Source organism: Peromyscus maniculatus, chromosome 1 (assembly GCF_049852395.1).
Source record: "Peromyscus maniculatus bairdii isolate BWxNUB_F1_BW_parent chromosome 1, HU_Pman_BW_mat_3.1, whole genome shotgun sequence".
Taxonomy (NCBI): domain Eukaryota; kingdom Metazoa; phylum Chordata; class Mammalia; order Rodentia; family Cricetidae; genus Peromyscus; species Peromyscus maniculatus.
Window position 1 is genome coordinate 27,954,981 of NC_134852.1, and position 18,241 is coordinate 27,973,221.

An 18,241-nucleotide genomic window follows, 5' to 3' on the forward strand; every position below is an offset into this window, starting at 1 on the left:
CATATGAAACTCCTCACACAACTTCTCCTGGGCTTCCCTCCTGGATCATTAATTTGACTGGTGATATCAGTGATAAAGAATTGATCTTCATTCCTAGTCATCACTCAGCTGGTTTCTTTCCAGCCCTCAGAAACATTTCAGTCACCTTCCTTCAGGGATCCAGTAAATACCACCTTCTCAGAGCATTGAGAACACAGGGTAGACTGGATATTCAACTGTGACTCTGTATTACAAGGACATATAGGCATGATGGAGGCTCCTTCTTTTTTTTTTTTTTTTTTTTTTTGGTTTTTTCGAGACAGGGTTTCTCTGCGTAGCTTTGCGCCTTTCCTGGAGCTCACTTGGTAGCCCAGGCTGGCCTCGAACTCACAGAGATCCGCCTGGCTCTGCCTCCCGAGTGCTGGGATTAAAGGCGTGCGCCACCACCGCCCGGCGGAGGCTCCTTCTTTAGTGCTGACAGACCCAAGGCAAGGACACAACAGATATCAGACCAGGGATGAGCCATTGTTCTCTGAGGGCATGGGGGTGGCTTATCAGCCTTGTTGCTCAATGTGTTGCTTGGAGGAGAAACATAAAAGGCAGTTGAGAGGGATGTGGGGCAGCAATGAGTGTGGAAGTGATTGAGCAATGCCTTGGACTCAAACCCCATTACTCACAGTCTGTTGGATTCTGGACTGTCTGAGAAAAATCTCAGCCCAGAAGGAGGAAGAACAGCAGAATCTGAGTTCTGTGTTGGAGCTGAGGCCCTTCTCCTCAGAGGAAGGACAGCAAGTGAGAAGATTAATGAAGAAGTCCTCTGGGATTCTCTGCAGTGGGTGTACTCCCTGGCAGTGGCTGATCACAGGTAAGGGTAATCACTCTCTGACTGTGTGGGGATGTGAAGTCAGAGGCAAGGTGGAGTCTCCTAAAGGGAACAGAATCTTGAGAGTAGACTCAAGTTTTCTGTTTGCAGTCATGGGGCAGAAGGTAAAGTGAGGGACAGAGGCTCGGCAGCCTGAAGCTCTCAGAGGACAGCAGGTGATGATGGTAAGGGAGAAGGCTCAAACACTCCATGTTCACAGTGAGTTACATTGGCTGCAATGTTCTGAAGACAGCTGTTCCCAACCATGGCAGTGTGATCCTCCAAATAGAAATCAAACAGGGGAGGGCTAGTGAGATGTCTCAGTGTGTGAAGTTATGACAACCTGAAGCCATGTTTCAAAAAACCACCACTTAAACCACAACCAAAAAAAAAAGAACCAACCAAACAAAAAAAAGTCTAGAGGACTAAAATCACAAGGGTAACAGAGAAAAAAATCAGAAAGTGAGAACTCTCCAGAGGCAGATTTCAGAGAGGCATTGCTCCTTACACCAAATACTCTGTAAGGAGGATATAGGACATTGATAGGGGAACCAGGCAGATACCTCAGCAGAAAATTCCTTAGAGAGTTAGTGACACACTGAGACACTCTGAGACAATGGATGTCATGTTGATTATGTCTGTGAGTTGGGTCCACCCCTACTCATACACCAAAGCTGAGTGCTGATCACACTTGTTTAATATTGGTGGTTTTTCTCAATTTCCTTCTAGCCTCCCTGTTAACCTTCTGGCTCCTGTCCACCACTGCCACTGTAAACACTGAATCAATGCCACTCCTTGTGGCTGAAGGAGAAAACATTCTTTTCCCTGTCCAAGATCTTCCAGAGAATATTATGGCCATAGCCTGGTTCAAAGGACGAACAAAGATGACACAAGGAATTGCATTGTATGCACTGCACAGTGATTTAAGTTGCCCAGGTTCTGTGCACAGTGGTAGAGAGACAATATATCGCAATGGATCCCTGCTGCTAGAAAGGGTCACCCAGAATGACACAGGATTTTATACCCTGCGAACCTTTAACAGACACAGGAAAATCATGTCAGCAACATCCATTTACCTCCATGTGCATGGTAAGTGAGTCATTGTGAATTCTGTGAGCTGGGTGAGGTTCATTTCACTGGACATATATGGAAGGGAGGTCTGTGCCTACCTTCCCTATGCGTTGTGATTCCATATTGGGTTTGAACATTTAGTGAAGGACACACATGGTGTAGAATAATAGCAATAGATCAGAATCCTTCATTTGACTTTACCTTGCACATAGGTGGATGCATGATGGGTAACTAAGCCAAGGATATCTGCTTTTGTCTAGACTCCAGGGGTTCCTACTAGGAATGTTTCCATGAGAAAGACCTCAAGGGAATCAGCATTGTGCCTCATTGAGGAAAACATGGGATCCTCCCAGAGATATGAGTGCCAGGATGCCCTGTCTCCAGACCTTTGTCTCAGACTCAACTACAGGTGTCCATGAGAAACATTTTATACATGTTGGAGTTTCACTTCCTGATGGTAGGGAACAGTGCTCCCTAGTAGTCACAGGCTTGTGATGTGTGTAGCCAGGCAGTGTGCTGTCTTGAGAACCTTGGTTGGGATATGTCCCTTGGCTATTTCTTCAGAGAGTCAGCAGGAGAGCATAGCTCAACAGTTATCCATGCCCTCAATTAACTATTCTGTTGGGAAAGTGAGATTTCACATGATGGTTATCATCCCCAAGGAGAGGGACCGAGGACACAGGTTCTCCTGACAATTGCTTGTTCTCTGGGTCCAGCTTGGGGAAATATCTCCTGCAGGAAAATGGCTACAGGCTATCCTGATCTGAGTTTCCCAGACATGAACTGTAGTTCCCTTGATCACCAGTGATGTTATTGGGACACACAATGGACTGGCAGAAAAGTATTTGCCTGAACCAGGAACTTACCTAGTAGCCTGGTTCCACTCCTGTTTTTACAGACCTGGAAATCATGGTCACAGCATTCTCAGACCTACTGACTGCTTAATGTGTCTGCTGCACTGCCAGGAGATCATGTTGTTTCCCACTTTATGTGTTTCCTTTGTAAAATACACAATATCCAAGGGGAATCAACTGTATAGAGGTCCAAGGCTTCTCAGGCAGACCATGGAGCACATGGGCAAACTCATTACATAGCTCAGCAAACAGAGGAAGCAAGAACATGTTCCTGAAAATCTTGCACAGGATGAAGGAGCTCACAGGCTTTTCCCAGGAATCAGGTCACCTCCTTTCACACACCCAATATGTAAGACTGCTGTCACATCCTGGGCCATTGACCTCAGTCAGAACCCTGTCTGATGGTGACTCCAGTGAGAATAGAGCTGTTCTTTCCCCCACACATCACTCAGCTGCTCCCTTTGGATCCTCACAAGCAGTTTTGTCACCTTCCTGCTGGGAGCAGATTCCATGTTTCCAGAGAAGACTGAGTGCTCAGCAGGTTTTTTTTAATCACACAGTTGTGCAGATATTCCATTTCTGATGCTGACAAACCTAGGCCAGAACATAGCAGAGTGCAGTTCCAGGGTCAGCTCCTATTATCTCATGTCACAGGGATGGGCATTTCACTCAACACTCACTCTGTTTTCCACATGATAGAGACATAAAGACAGAATTGGGAAGGAATACAGTCTCATCCTCAGCCCATGGGACTCTGAGAGGTGCTCCTTACCTAGGAAGAGGCTCAGCTCAGGGGGGAAGGGCAGCAGAGCTTGGGAACTGTGCTCGAGCAGAAATTCCTGAGAGTGAAGACAGATCAGCCTATTGAGACAATGGATGCCCCTTTGCACTCTTCTGCAAAGGGTGAACCACATGTCAGGGGCTTCTGCTCACAGATGGGGAGAAAAGGAGTTGACAGTGTGAGGAGAGGACTGACATACACTCTGGAGTCTACTGAGTGTCACAAGGATATGAGAGGAGTCTTAGTGTTTATAGGGGAGAAAATACAGAATGGGAATGAGGCTTAGCATTAGGATACTGTCATTGGATATTGAATATTAAACAGTAAGGGTGGGGGAGACACTGTTCTTTCAAGATGTTATTAAGCATGACCACAATATTCTGAAGACGGATGCTCTCAGCTTGATAGCCCAAATAAAAATCAAGCTTGGGTGGATCAGTGACATGGTACAATGGATATAGGCATTTACTTCACTCTCTAGCAAGCTGAGAACAATGAACAGAAGTCCTCTGATCTCTACTAAAGTACTATGTCCTGGTCCTGCCAACCCTCTAAATTAGCCTTTACACTACTCACACACAAGTATAATATGTAAACAAGTGTAAAAAAATTAAAGGAAATGGAATGATTCAATACTGTATCCCTAAACCTATGAGTTTCTTAAATAAATCCATGGACATACAGGGTTCTGGGAAATCACTCATTCATTTATTCATTAATTCAGTCTTCACAAGCATCAGACTCTTTTCTAGGCATCATTTAAAACATATAAGACAACTCATGTTTTTTATGAGGTCCTAGTTTGAGTGGACCTGAAGTAAAGAAAGATAGAAGGTAAATTCAGGTGTTGGCTACAACCCCAAGAGGAACAAAATAAGTTTAGAGAGTGAAGACACAGGGTCTGTAGGGAAAGAGGTCAGGCAGGCATCACTGCAACACCAACCAACTGTAAATTTTAGCAGAGATCTGATGGCAGTAATACAGGGCAATGTTGACAACTGAAGAGAGAGATACATATAGTGGAAATGATAAGTATGGGGACATTGAGAACATAAAGGTCATTTGCAGACCTCCACCAAGTAGGACAGAAAGACACTCACCCATAAACCTGGGCTGAGAAATGGACACAGCTGCTCAAGACACAGGGCCTCATCTTAGTCAAATACAAATGTCACAATTTAGATGGATCTCTCTCTTCCCTTTTTAGCTTTCCTTTGGAAGTGTGGGCACCTTGCTACCTCTGCCAAGCCCACTATTGAATTAGTGCCACCCAGAGTTGCTGAAGGGGGAAGTGTTCTTCTACTTGTTCGCAATCCCCCAGAGAATACTTTAGGCTTTGTCTGGTTCAAAGGAATGACTGAGTTCAAGAATTTTGTGGCTGCCAGATTTCTATTAGACAGGAAATCAATTGTGTGGGGGCCTGCATACAGTGGCAGAGAGATGTTGCACAGTGATGGATCCTTGCTGCTACATGGTGTGACTCAAAAAGATTCTGGACTCTATACCCTAAGAATTCATAGAACAGATATGGGAAATGAAGAAACACAAGTGCAACTCCACGTGTACAGTAAGTGATTCTCTGTGATTCTTCAGTGTTGGATGGGGCTTAGACACACAGGGCTGTCATATATGGCCTACCATCCCTGCCCTCTGCCCTGGGTACCTATGCAAGTTTGAACACAATGCAGGACACACTGGTAGAGACAAATGTCCGTAGATCATCTTCCATCTTCTGACTCCACCTGCATCAAGGAAGACCTTGATGGAAATTAACTCAGCCTAAGATGTCAGAGTCACCTCAGGATCTTAAAGCTCTAGACCAGGGAGCCCTGAATCCTGTTTTCTTTCCAAATCTGGACTAAAGTGATGCAGGAGAACATTTTTCTAGTTCTCTAGTCTTACAAAGCTGATAGGGAACAATGGTTTTAAAACATTCGTGTCAAACTGGGGTATTTATTAGTTCCCAATTGAGAGTGTCATAAATAAAATTCATGAACTGGTGAAGAGACCATGGAGAAGTGCTTCCTATTGGTTGCTCTTCATGCTTGCTCAATCAGTTCTCTTTTATTACCTAGGACTCTTAGCTCGGGGCTTAAACTGCCTACATTGGTCTCAATCCTTTTGCATCAATTACCAATTTTAAAAAATGTACTAGGGTTTTGCCCACTGGCCAGTCTGGCGGTGGACAGTTTTCAGGTGAAGCCTTATTTGGCAAAATGATTGTAACTTGTGTCAAGTTGATATAAAACCAGCCATCCTAGTACCCAAACCTTTTAAAGATCCGAGCCTGCCTTGAAGATCAAACTGCGCACTGCACCCAGAAAGTCCTAGACTTGACAGAGCAGCAAGTACATCTATTAGGTGGCATCAAGGGTTGAGTGTTACCTCAAAGGAAACTGAAGGAAAAAAAACCTATAAAATTAAAATTCCAGGCCTGTTGAGTTCAGGGGAGGCATCATCTCAAATGATGTACCCACTGTACATGAGTATGTGCAGTGTCTGACTGAGGGCAGCGAGGGAGCAGCCATGTAGACACCCAAGGTGACAGTTCCATGCAGTGGACATGACACCCTCACGGACACTGTTGGAAAGGAGGAGGTCTTGTTTCTGCTCTTTATTAAGTTGGACACACACACACACACACACACACACACACACACACACACACATCTGCAACTCTAGGCTGAGTGATGAATCCATCTGCTCAAGATGGAGGTCACCATCTTTTCACCAAGCACAATGATCCCATTGTGATGGCTTTTTTTCTCTTTTCCCTCCCAGCTTCCCTTTCTCTCTTCTGTAACCCTCTCACATCTTCCCAACTCATGATCCGAGTGGTGCCTCAGTATCCTGCTGAAGGGGAAAGCGTTCTTCTACAAGTTCATAATCTTCCAGAAGACCTGATATCCTTTTTCTGGTACAAATCAAAGTATAGCACCCTCGCACTTAAAATTGTAGAATACAGTGGTGACATGAATTCCATCTTGTGGTGGCCTTCACATGGGAGAAGATGGATGGTGTATGAAAATGGATCCCTGATGCTCCAGGATGTCACTGAAAAAGATGCAGGATTGTACACACTTGAAGTTTTAAACAAAGATTTCAATATTGAAAAAGCATTTGTAGAATTTTATGTAAAGAGTAAGTGACTCTCTATGGTCTCTAACTGCTTGGTATTGCTTACTCTACTTTATACACTGAACTATCAGTATTGGGCTGTGCCTGCCCTCCCCTCTACTATATTGTCTCCCCAATGGGGTTGGGGCCCTTACTGCAGAACACACACTGGGTAGACAAACTAATAGATCAGAACCCCTCACCTGTCATTACCTGTACAGAGGAGGACCTGTGCTGGGTAAACTCAGCCCCAAGGTGTCAGCTGCAGCCCAGACACTTGGAGCTCTCACCATGTACATGTCCCCAGAAAGACTCTATGGGAGTCAGGCAGTTCCTGGCTGATGAAGCCATGGGGACCTTACAGAGAACACCGGGAATCTGCAACTCCAGTACTTTGCCCCTGTTTGGACTCAAGGTGACACTGGGGAGATTTTTGAAACTATTTGTTTAGATTTCCTGTGAGAGCTGATAGGGAACAAGGCTTTACTGACTGTCCAAGTCATGGGACTGTCACATAGAGTGTAGAACCAGCTGTGTACTGCCATGACAGCTGCAGTTAGGTAGGTCACCTGTGCCTCTCCTTCTCCTGAGGCTCAGTGGACAGGTGTCTGGGCCATTAGTCTATAGTTCTGATGGGCTTGAGACTTTACAGGAAGGTCAAGACACCAAGGGAAGAAACAGAGGCAACAGCTACTCCAGGTTGCTCCTTCACCTCAGGGGTCCAGCCTAGGACATTCTCTTCTGCAGGTGAATAGTAACAGATGCTGCTGATGTGAGCAGCTCCCCATCCCAAAGTCAGAACATTGCTCATAACTAAGCTTAACTCATGGACACAGCCATGATCATGCACTCACTGTGTGTCCTATTACAGGGATCCTGAGACACAGGAAACAGTGCCTGAATTAGGGTCACACAGTCCCTGGGTGGCAGATCCAAAGTATAATGTATTTCTATAGTCACAGTTCCAAATTCTCCCCCTGGAAGGTTTATAAAGTAGGAACTAAAGGTGGCCTGGTTGAACTCTTTGGACTTCTGTCATTTGGTACCCTCTTCTGTTTCTTTACAGAATATGTGACACAGCCCTTTCTGAGAATCACTGATACCACAGTCAGAGGACGTAGATCTGTGATCTTCACGTGCATTTCACCCGACACTGACATCTCTATTCGCTGGATCTTCAATAACCAGAATCTGCAGCTCACAGAGAGGATGACTCTTTCCCCAACGAAGTGCGGACTCAGAATAGATCCTGTTGGGTATGAGGATGCTGGAGAGTATCAGTGTGAGGTCTCCAACCGATTCAGTTTGAAGACCAGTCTCCCAGTCTGGTGGCCATGATGAGTGAGTGATCTCTCCTCTCATCCCACAGCAGAATGGGGGCCTTTACTTATCAATGGGGTATAAAATAGAGAAAAGTTTTGTGGTGGAAATGATTAGTTACTACTCAGCTACAGCCAGAATGGTGACTCATACCTATAATCCAGCCATACATGTCTGTATAAGGGAAGGCCAGGATTTAAAGTGCAGTTATTATAAAAGGAAAATAAAGATATCAGTATGATAAGCAAAAATAAAAGGCATTAAGAACTTCGGTTGTGGTTGAAATATATACCAGTTCTTCTGAATTCATGGAAACTAATTTCAGGATCCCTTAATTTTTTGGATGCTCTGAGTCTGCTGTGAAATTGGTGCATTTTTTGGATTTAGAAAACCATCCTCTCATATGCTCAAATACATTCCTTGCTTAACTAATTCACCTAGGTCCAATGCTGCCTGCACACCAGTCATCCATGTGAAGTGAGGAAGAGTGACAGAAGAAGGGTCTGCCCATGATTCACTGTGGACATAGCTGGTTTCTAAATAGCTATGATCCACAGTTTGTTTGATACACAGATGTAAAATCCTTCATGTATGGGCTGGTCGTGCTGTTTTCATTCTGAAAGTGGCATTCACAGTGGGACCTTGCCCATGAGTGTGTTTCCTGTTAATACGTATATCTTTACTTTTTATTTTCCTCTCATTCATTACATCCTGACCACAGTTTCTCCTCCCTCCACCCCTCCCTTAACCTCACTTCTTCTCTACCCCAGATCCACTTCTCTTCTGTTTCCTCTCAAAAAAATGAGCAGACTCCCAGGGACATCTACAGAACATGGCATGGCAAGTTACATTAGGCTTGCCACTGACACTCATATATGAGCTCAGAAAACAACCAAGTAGGAAGAAAAGGGTGTAAAGGGCAGGCAAAAGAGTCAGAGATGTCCCCACTTCCACTATTAGGAGTTCCACAAGAATAGCCATTTACATTACCATAACTTATATGCTGAGGCCCTAGGTCAAGCTCATACAGGGTCCGTGATTATCAGTTCAGACTCTGTGATCCTCTACAAGCCCTGGTTACTTGTTTCTGTGTTCCATGTTTCCATGGTGTCCTTGTCCCCTCTAGTTCCTATAATTCACCGTTCCCCTATTCTCTGAGGTTCCTCTGGTGCTGCCAAGTGTTTGGCTGTATGTTTCTGCATCTGTTCCCAAATGTTGTTGGATGATGCTTCTCTATTGACTATTAGGCTTGACACTGATCTACTAATAATAAGAATATTATTAGTAATTATTTCATTGAAATGTTTTTCTGGTCATATTTGGTTTGTTCCTGAATTTCTGGGCTGGCCACCATCTGGTTCCTGGCTATCCAGGCAGTGTCAAGGTCTGGGCTCCCTCTCATGGCATGGGCTTTAATTTGGAGCAGTCATTGATTGGCTACTCTCACAAGTTCTGTTCCACCATTACACCAGTACATGTTTGATGAAGGACAGATTGTATAGGTCGAATGTTTTGTGGGTGGATTGGTATCCGAGTCCCACAATTTGAAATCTTCTGTTGTTGTAGAATATGGCAGGTTCAGGCTACCTTTCCCTCACTACTAGGATTCTTTACTAAGGTCACTATTGTAGATTCCAGGGAATTTCTACTGTAGTAGGTTTCCACATTGCTCCCCAAATGTCCCACCATTCCAGTCATTACTCCAAGTCCTCTCTCCTTCCATCCCACCTTACCCTACCTGTTTCCTCCTGTCCCTATCCCCACCTTCCCTCAGTCCATTCACAAAATCTTTTATGTTTCTTCTTTCCAGGGAGATGCATGGGTTCCTGTATCTTGAGTCTTCCTGGTTACTTAGGTTCTCCCTCTATGCATGTGACAAAACAGGACATCTAATTGCTTGTGTGCAATATTAGTTACCGTGGTAGATCTCAGGTGGGTATGTTTGTTCACCAGTTTCAGAAACTTCTGTAGAATCTTTAGGATTTTCCACAAATAAGTTCATGTCATCAGCAGATCTATTTTACAGCCAATTAATTGATCACATTTTTATTAACTTGTGTTGCCTAATTGTTCTGTGTAGGACATCTAAGAGAATATTGAAGAAAAGTGGCCAATGCAGCATCCTTGTGTTGACGCTGGTCTTAGAGAGAAAACTGTCAGTCTCCCCACTGACTACTGAATTGGCAGTGCTTTTCACATGTGCCCATAATGCAATTGCTTCTCTTCTACCCATAGTTTGTAATTTCCATCATTAAAAATTATTCACTTTTGTTGAATGTCTTCATTGAGTCAGTCTTATGAGTTATTCATGGAATCAGTTTTATGTCTCTTCATGTTAGTGCAGTTTCTGGGCTTCTACGTATTTTTCTGTTTTATGTAAGTCACTCTACAATTATCCCCATCACTATTGAATAGTCATGAAAATTTTATTAATCTGAAAAATGGACAGCAAGTTCTCAAATTTCACTTTTAGTATTAACAATGTTACTCTTTTAAACACAAAACTAATCTAACAAAATATTGTTAATACCATTAATCACTTTGAAGAATTAAGTTTTTTTTCTTTTATTGAAACTAGATTCCTTTTTGTTACAATGTATACCGTTTATAGTGTCCCCTCTCTCAACATTTCCCAGTTCCTCCCCACACCTCCTATAGGGGGAATCCACTCTTTTTCTTTCTCTCATTAGAGAAGAACAGGCCTCTAAGAGATAACAATGAAACATTGCAAAATAAAATATGATAAGATGAAACAAAAACTTTCATATTCATGTTGAACCCTGCCACCAAACAGAAGCAAAAAAGTCACAAGAGGAGACACAAGAGTCAGAGACTCACTTGTTCTCAGAGTGAAAAGTCTCATAAATATACTAATCTAATAGCTATAGTATACATACAGAGAATCTGCTGCTGACTCATGTAACCCCTGTGCCTGCTGATCTGATGTGGAAACCTCTTCTCTGAAGACTAGACTTTATAGTACTTGAAGATTCTATGCAAGCTAGCAACAGAGAAAAGCAATATATTGTCCTACCCAGTTGAGATCCCTACAGATGACAACAATGACCAGCATGGCAAGATATCGTTAAATGTGCAAGAGTGGCAGTTATCCCTTTGAGGTTGTGAAAAACTAATTGGACTTCAGGCTGCTCAAAAAGGAGGAAAATTATGGCCAGTACTAGAATGCAATCAACTGTACATGGATACTGATTTTATGTATCCTAGAGGAGAACCTATAATGGCCATTTTTCCTAAACCAGTTTAATATCTAGGTTTGTTCTAAATACACATCATTATTCCCACAGAGAAGTATAGCTCTAGCCCTACACTAAAAAAGATGCTGTTTTTTTTTTTTTGCAGAGACCATCAAAGAAATCTAAAACTAATGCAAATGCAGTAAATAATGGAAAATTGGTGGTATATTTAGGAATGTTTTCCATAGGCTCACATGTTTTAATGCTTGGCCCTTAGGAAGTTGCACTGTGAGGAAGTGTGGCCTTGTTAGAGGAAGTTTGTCACTCTTGTGGTGGGCTTTGTAGTCTTATATGGTCAAGCTACTCCCAGTGTGGCACACAATCTCCTTCTGCTGCCTGATGATTAAGATGTGGAACTCTCATCTCCTTCTCCAGCACCATGCCTGCCTGCATGTCACCATGTTTTTTGCCATGAAAATGAGGACTAAATCTTTGAAAGTGTAAGCAAACCACAATTAAATGTTTTCCTTAATAAGAGTTGCCATGACCTCAGTGTCTCTTCACAGGAATAAAACCCTAAGATAGACATCATTATGTATTCAGTACTACCTGATCTATCTATAACACAACACCCTTGTTTGAGGTTCAGAGCACAGCTCAGAAGAGGATGGGAAATGCTGTAAGAGGTAGAAGACCAGAATATCTACTGTGAGATTGTGTCTTCTATATATTACAGGGAAGCTACACCCAAGAAATTTCAACTTATGGCTGCATAAATAGACCTGAAAAAATGACAACACCAACTGACTTTCCAGAACACATGGGGGAATCCTGAGAGACTTAACTCCTATATAAAGAGCTCCAGGTAATTAATGATTTCTGAGAGAAGGAGACTCAGTATTCTCCAGGGATGAGCACCTGATAAGTAATCAAATCCCACATGGTTAACCATAAACACCTACACACATACCTACATGGGCAACACTAAATGGACCCACCAGATTATATTTATATATTTATTAATTTATAATTAAATATATGTAATAATAATGACAATAAAAAGCCATGAAGTAGATAGAGAGTCAAAAGCTTAAGAGGAGGCAGAGTGAGATAGGATGGGATTGGAAGAATGTAAATAGAACATACATGTAGAAGATTCTAAAAAGTACATTTGTAAACTATAAAATTAAGAGTGAAATTAAGAGAGAGCTGGGGAGAATGAGAGAATGAGAAATAGCTACCAAGAGAGTGAGTGAACCTGGAGGATAGTTGAGGAGCTTCTTCTAAAAGCACCCTCCATTTCTGGGCAATATCAATGAGCAGTCTTCTCCTGATCCCAGAACAAAGGAAAGGTCTGCTCTTTTATAAACTTTGAGTAGTAGTGGAGTTTTTCACACCAACTGATGTAGTTCAGTGTAGTGTAAATGACAAGGAACATGGAGGAGCCAGATACAGTAAACAGAGTAATCTGGTCACATCACAGAGAAGTCCTACACTCTGTCCTAAAGTGAGCTACAAGAGATGTGGCCTAAGGGTGTGGGAACCTGGCCTAAAGCTGAAGACCTCTGTCCTGACATCAAGGTGAGGTGACCATGTACTGACAATGGATAAGAGGAGGCGAACTCAGAGAATAGCTGTAATTTTTTAAGATAAGAGTTTCAGAAGAAACTCAGAGTTTGTGCTTGCAGAGTATCAAGAAAAGACAGAGGGGGACAGCAGTTCAGCAGCAGGAAGCTCTTGGTGAGTGGGAAATGTTAAGAGGAGGGGGACTGCTCTGTGATGTGACCAGATTACTCTGTTCCCCAGTCAAAGGTAATCACCATTAGCTGATATATATATATATATATATATATATATATATATATATATATATATATATATATATATATATATATATATATATTTCCATTACCAAATAAAATTTATGTGTATTATTAGCTAGTACTTTATAATCAGTTCTTTTTTTCCTTTTATTTTATTTTACAATACCATTCAGTTCTACATATCAGCCGTGGATTCCCTTGTTCTTCCCCCTCCTGCCCCCCTCCCCTTCCCAACAGCCCACCCCCTTTCCCACCTCCTCCAGGGCAAAGCCTCTCCCGAGGACTGAGATCAACCTGGTAGACTCAGTCCAGACAGGTCCAGTCCCCTCCTCCCAGACTGAGCCAAGTGTCCCTGCATAAGCCAACTCATGCAATGAACACAGGACCCGGTACCACTGTCTAGATGCCTCCCAAACAGATCAAGCCAATCAACTGTCTCATCTATTCAGAGGGCCTGATCCAGTTGGGGGCCCCTCAGCCTTTGGTTCATAGTTTATGTGTTTCCATTCGTTTGGCTATTTGTCCCTGTGCTTTATCCAACCTTGGTTTCAACAATTCTCGCTCATATAAACCCTCCTCTTTCTTGCTAATTAGACTCCCGGAGCTCCACCTGGGGCCTAGCCATGGATCTCTCCATCCAGATCCCTCAGTCATTGGATGGGGTTTCTATGAAGACTATTAGGGTTTTTGGCCATCCCACCACCAGAGTAGGTCAGTTCCGGCTGTTCCCAACTATGATAAGGTGACTCTCCAAATGAAAATCTTACCAGGATGGGCCAAATAGATTGCTCAGTGGGTAAAGGCACTTGCTGCTATAAGGCTGATATGCTGAGTCATTCCACATGTTACATGTAGTTGAGGGATACACACAACTCACTCATGTTTGCTAACTTCCTTAAGTGTACAGTAATATTTATTTCCTTTTTGGGTCTCTGAGAGAGTTGAAGATTAGATACCTATTGTTTTCCTTGTTAACAAATTCAGAAAAGAAACTAAAGAGGTGTAAAGTGTATAAGCTTGAAAGACATCAAAAGATAGTTTTCAGTTGGTAATACAAGTTAGGTTACAAAGTGAGTTAAGTACATCTTGGACTCAACAAAATAGAATAGATAAGGGAATATTTTCACTGAATTCATCAAGTGCAAATGGACTAGACATTGTTAGTGTATATATTGCCTGTATATATTGTATATAGTTATTGTACTTATTGTATATAGTTTTTCTTATGTTAGTTATAACTTCTTTTATTTTAGACCAGAAAGGGGAAATGTGGTGGTATTTTATTTGTGCTCTAAGGAATAAGGCTTGTCTGGGGATCAGATGACAAAGTCAGCCACTATATTAAACACAGAGGTCAGGCATTGTTAGCATATACCTTTAACCCTAGCATTTGGAAAGCAGAGATACATCCTGACCTCTCTGAGTTCAAGGCCACACTAGCAACAGAGCCGGGCATGGTTGCACATGCCTTTAATCCCAGCACTAATTAAACATAGAGGTCTGGAGGACTGTACAGACAGTCAGGAAGTAATAGAGCTGGGTGGAAAGAGAAAGTGATGTAGCTGGGTGGAGAGTGGAAGATGGCAGGGCACAGAATGGTATATAAGGTGTAAGTATATAGGAAGTAGCTCTCAGGCTGAGAATTTCCTAGCAGTAAGAACTTGTGGCTAGCTTGTTCTATTCCTCTGATCTTTCAGCCTTTACCCCAATATCTGGTTCTGGGTTTTTATTAATTGGACTGTTTAGCTTTTTGTGTTATATCTTGGTCCAATCAGAGATGGCTGGGTCTGTCCCAGGGAGAAGCTGTGGTCTTTGGAAATTTTTCCCAATGTAGAAAAAGAGCAGTAAGGATTTAGACACCAGAGATGGGCTGGAAGTGTAGCTGCAGCCCCTACAATACTATCCTTTCATTTGAGTATAAAGAAAAATGAAATGTTGAAGGACCTTCATTTGAAAATTTTGGGACAAAATTCTCCTCCTGATGACACTCATTCTGTGGATGAACACAACAGCTAACTGTAGTCCAGCCTTCCCAGGCAGGTTTAGAACCCTTAATAGACCCATCCTACTAGATGGAAGAGGTATACTGGAGAGCCACAATGAACAAAATGGCAGGTGCTGCATTTCACCTGTTCTGAAGGCATCAGGGCATCTCACAGTTAATATGTTGACCATCCATTGTGTAGACCCAGACATGAGAGTGCAGTTCTATTAGTGATCTCCAGTGTATGATATCAGGACACATGCTCAACAGTCAGGAAATTACTTCTGTGAGTCACGATCTAATGCGAAAATACAGCAGATGTCAGCCCTGGGATGAGGCATTGTTCTCTGAGGGCATAGGGATGCTTATCAGCCTTGTTGTTCAATGTTTTGTTTGCAGAAGAAACGTAGAGAGAAAAGTTCAGAAGGATGCGGGACAGCACTGAGAGTGGAAGGGACAGAGCTGTGCCTTGGACACAGACCCAATAACCCAATACCAAATTGATTATTGGAAATGATCAGTCTGGGAGAACATTCATCTCAGAGTGAGGAAGGACAGCAGAGCCTGGAGGCCATGTTGGCTCTTAAGCTCTTCTCACAGAGAGAAGAGAGATGGGGGCATCCTCTATGCTTCCCTACAGGGTTGCCCCCTCTGGCTATGGCTTCTGCTCACAGGTAAGAGTACTTACTCTCTGACTGTGATGGTGGATGGGAGCTCAGACACAGGCTGGTGTCTTTTAAACAGGACAGAAGCCCCAGGAGAGACTAAGGATTTCTATTTACAGTCATAGGGTAGAAGATACAGTGAAGGACAGAGCCTCAGCAGCTAGAAGATGTGAGTGAAGAGATGATGAAATAAATTGAAAAGCCCCAACCACTCTGTATTCAAAGTGAGTCACATTGGCTGTCATGTTCTGAAGCCATATGTTCTCAACCTTGACAGGATAATTCTCCAAAAAGAAACCAAGCAGGGTTGGGCCAGGAGGATGGCTCAGTGTGTAGAGACATGACAACCTGATTTCATTCCTCAATTCCAACAGGGTAGATAGAGGGGAAAACTCTTGCAGGCACTTCCCTGCCCTCCACACAGGTGCTAATGCATGTAACTGCAGATGTATACATCTGGGTACTTGCTTCCACACAATCACTGTTGCATGGACTGGCACATGTGCACACTCATGCACATGCTTTCACAAATACACACACACACATAAAACATAACTAAATGTAAGAAAATTCAAATCATATTTGAGTAGAATTATTGTCATTAGTGCCAAACACATGACCTATGTAGATTAAACCCACTGAGACACTGTTCATTCCTAGCTTCCTTCCCTCTTTTCTCCCTCCCTTCCATCCTCCTTCCTTCCCTCCCTCCCCCTTCCTTTCTTCTTTTCATCTTTCCTTTCTGCTTTCTTTTCTTTCTCAGCCATTGTCTGAGTCTTTTACAGCAACTGACCCTTACAAAGCTGTCAGAATATTCGATGTCCTCATTAAGCACTGATTCTATTGAACCCAACATCAGAGTATTCAGAAGATGAAGTCATGGGTTTTCTAGAAGCAAAAGGGGAACAGGAAAAAAAACCTTAGAAAATGAGGATTCTCTAGAAGAGGAGTTCAGAGAGGCATTGCTCCTTGCACCAAATACTCTTTATGTGAGGAAGGATATGTGTGGGGAGCCAGGACAATTCCTAAGCAAAGAATCTCATATAGAGGAAAGGACATAATTAGAGGCTTTGAGAGAATGGAGGTCATGTTGCTCACCTCCCTCAAGGAGGATAAGAACACCCCCTACCCACACATCTAGGCTGAATGATGAACATGCCAGAACAGTATTGTTTTCTCTCCTCCATTCTAGACTCCCTTTTAACATGGTGGCATCTTCCTACAACTGTCCAAACCACCACTGAATCAGTGCTACACCAAGGGGTTGAAGGAGAAAATATCCATGTACATGCCTACCATCTGCCAGAGAATCTGCTAGGCTTTGCCTAGTTCAAAGGGGTGAGGAATAGGAGCCTCAGAATTTCACTATATGTACTTACCAGCAATGCAAGTGTGAGTGATCCTGAACATAGTGGTAGAGAGATATTATACAGAAAATAATCCCTGGTGCTTCACAATGTAACCCAGGAAGTCAGAGGATTCTATCACTAATAGACATCAAACAGACATGCAGAAATTACATGAACCACCATGGACCTTCACATGTACAGTAAGCGAGTCTCTGTGCACTCTGGGTGCTGTGTAGGGTTCATTCCATTGGCCACACACGTGAGCATAAGATCTGGCCTCTGCACACATCCCTTCTGCATTGTGTCCCCATCTTGGTGTTTAAACATTTATTTAGTGCAGGACACACATGGTATAGAATAATGGCAATAAGTCAGAATCCTTCATTTAAGCTCACTTTGCAGGCATCTGGATGCATGATGGGTAACTCCCCCCCAACATATCAGCTCAAGGACATCAGTCTAGGGTATCTATACTCTTTGGATTCTCTCCAGGAATGTGTCCCTGAGAAAGACCCTGAGGAATGAATGTTGGGTCTACTTTAGGAAAAAGGTAGCCTCACAGAGAAGTGAGTCCCAAGAAGCCCTATCCGCAGACTTTTGTTCAAGACTTAGCTCCAGGTAGCCCTGAAAATAGTTTTCCTAGGTTTGTATTTTAACTTTCTGAAGGCAGGGAACAGTAATTTTTAGGGGCCAAAGTTTTCAGTTGTGTGGAGCCAGCTGGGATACTGTCATGACAGTCTTGGTTGGCCTAGGTCCCTTAGTCATCTTCTCTGGAGGGTCATCTGGAGAACATAGGTCAACAGGTGTCCAGGCCATTTACTAACTGTCCTGATGGGCTTATGAGACTTCACTGGAGAGTCATGGTCACCAAGAAGAGAACCAGAGGAAACAGGTCCTCCTGACAAGTACTTATTTTCTGAGTTCTAATTCAAGTAATTCTCTCCTTTAGGGAAATGGCAACAGGTTCTGGTGATGTGTACAGCTACCTAGACATGAGCAGCAGTTCCTCTAGTGATAAACAGGGGCACTATCAGGCCACACAATCAATACTCAGAAAAGTATTTGTCTGAATCAGGACCTTACCTTGTAGCCTGGCTTCCACTTCTGTCACTACACACTTAAAAGTTACAGACACAGCCTTCTGAGACCTATTAGCTCCTTCCTGTGTCTGATACATTGGCAAGAGATCATCTTCAGTTCCCCCCTTAATGTAGTTTTCTTGTGATTAAGAGGGTACCAAAT

At 43.0% G+C, this 18,241-nt stretch overlaps 2 protein-coding genes across 6 annotated transcripts in view; both read left to right on the forward strand.

Annotated features, from left to right (window-relative positions):
- The first annotated feature begins 591 nt into the window (after positions 1 to 591).
- Positions 592 to 10,260, forward strand: LOC143272829 (pregnancy-specific glycoprotein 22-like). Of its 5 annotated transcripts, none has more exons than XR_013050425.1 (6): positions 592 to 844; positions 1,571 to 1,930; positions 4,755 to 5,114; positions 6,329 to 6,688; positions 7,731 to 9,916; positions 10,065 to 10,260. XR_013050425.1 is itself a non-coding variant. In XM_076569134.1 (6 exons), exons 1-5 carry the CDS (start codon positions 628 to 630, stop codon positions 8,000 to 8,002), a joined length of 1,569 nt encoding a protein of 522 aa, XP_076425249.1. In that variant the 5' UTR covers positions 592 to 627; the 3' UTR covers positions 8,003 to 8,005; positions 9,795 to 10,260. The 5 variants fall into 5 exon arrangements, 3 of the variants coding, with proteins under 3 accessions (XP_076425249.1, XP_076425156.1, XP_076425312.1); XM_076569134.1 differs by having other exon boundaries at positions 7,731 to 8,005; positions 9,795 to 10,260; XR_013050431.1 differs by lacking the exon at positions 10,065 to 10,260 and having other exon boundaries at positions 6,329 to 7,079; positions 7,731 to 7,816.
- Positions 10,261 to 15,650: 5,390 nt separating this feature from the next.
- Positions 15,651 to 18,241, forward strand: part of LOC143273031 (pregnancy-specific glycoprotein 22-like) — a 168,924-nt gene continuing 166,333 nt past the window's right edge. The window contains exon 1 of the mRNA XM_076570899.1: positions 15,651 to 15,659. The gene's annotated coding sequence lies outside the window, so the exon portion shown is untranslated. The remainder of the gene's footprint in view (positions 15,660 to 18,241) is intronic.

Coding starts and splice junctions, on each gene's coding strand:
- LOC143272829 (XM_076569041.1), top strand. CDS start 628: ATGCCTTGGACTCAAACCCCATTACTCACAGTCTGTTGGATTCTGGAC. Junction 1,931..4,754: donor CATTTACCTCCATGTGCATG/GTAAGTGAGTCA, acceptor TTCCCTTTTTAG/CTTTCCTTTGGAAGTGTGGG. Junction 6,689..7,730: donor TGTAGAATTTTATGTAAAGA/GTAAGTGACTCT, acceptor GTTTCTTTACAG/AATATGTGACACAGCCCTTT.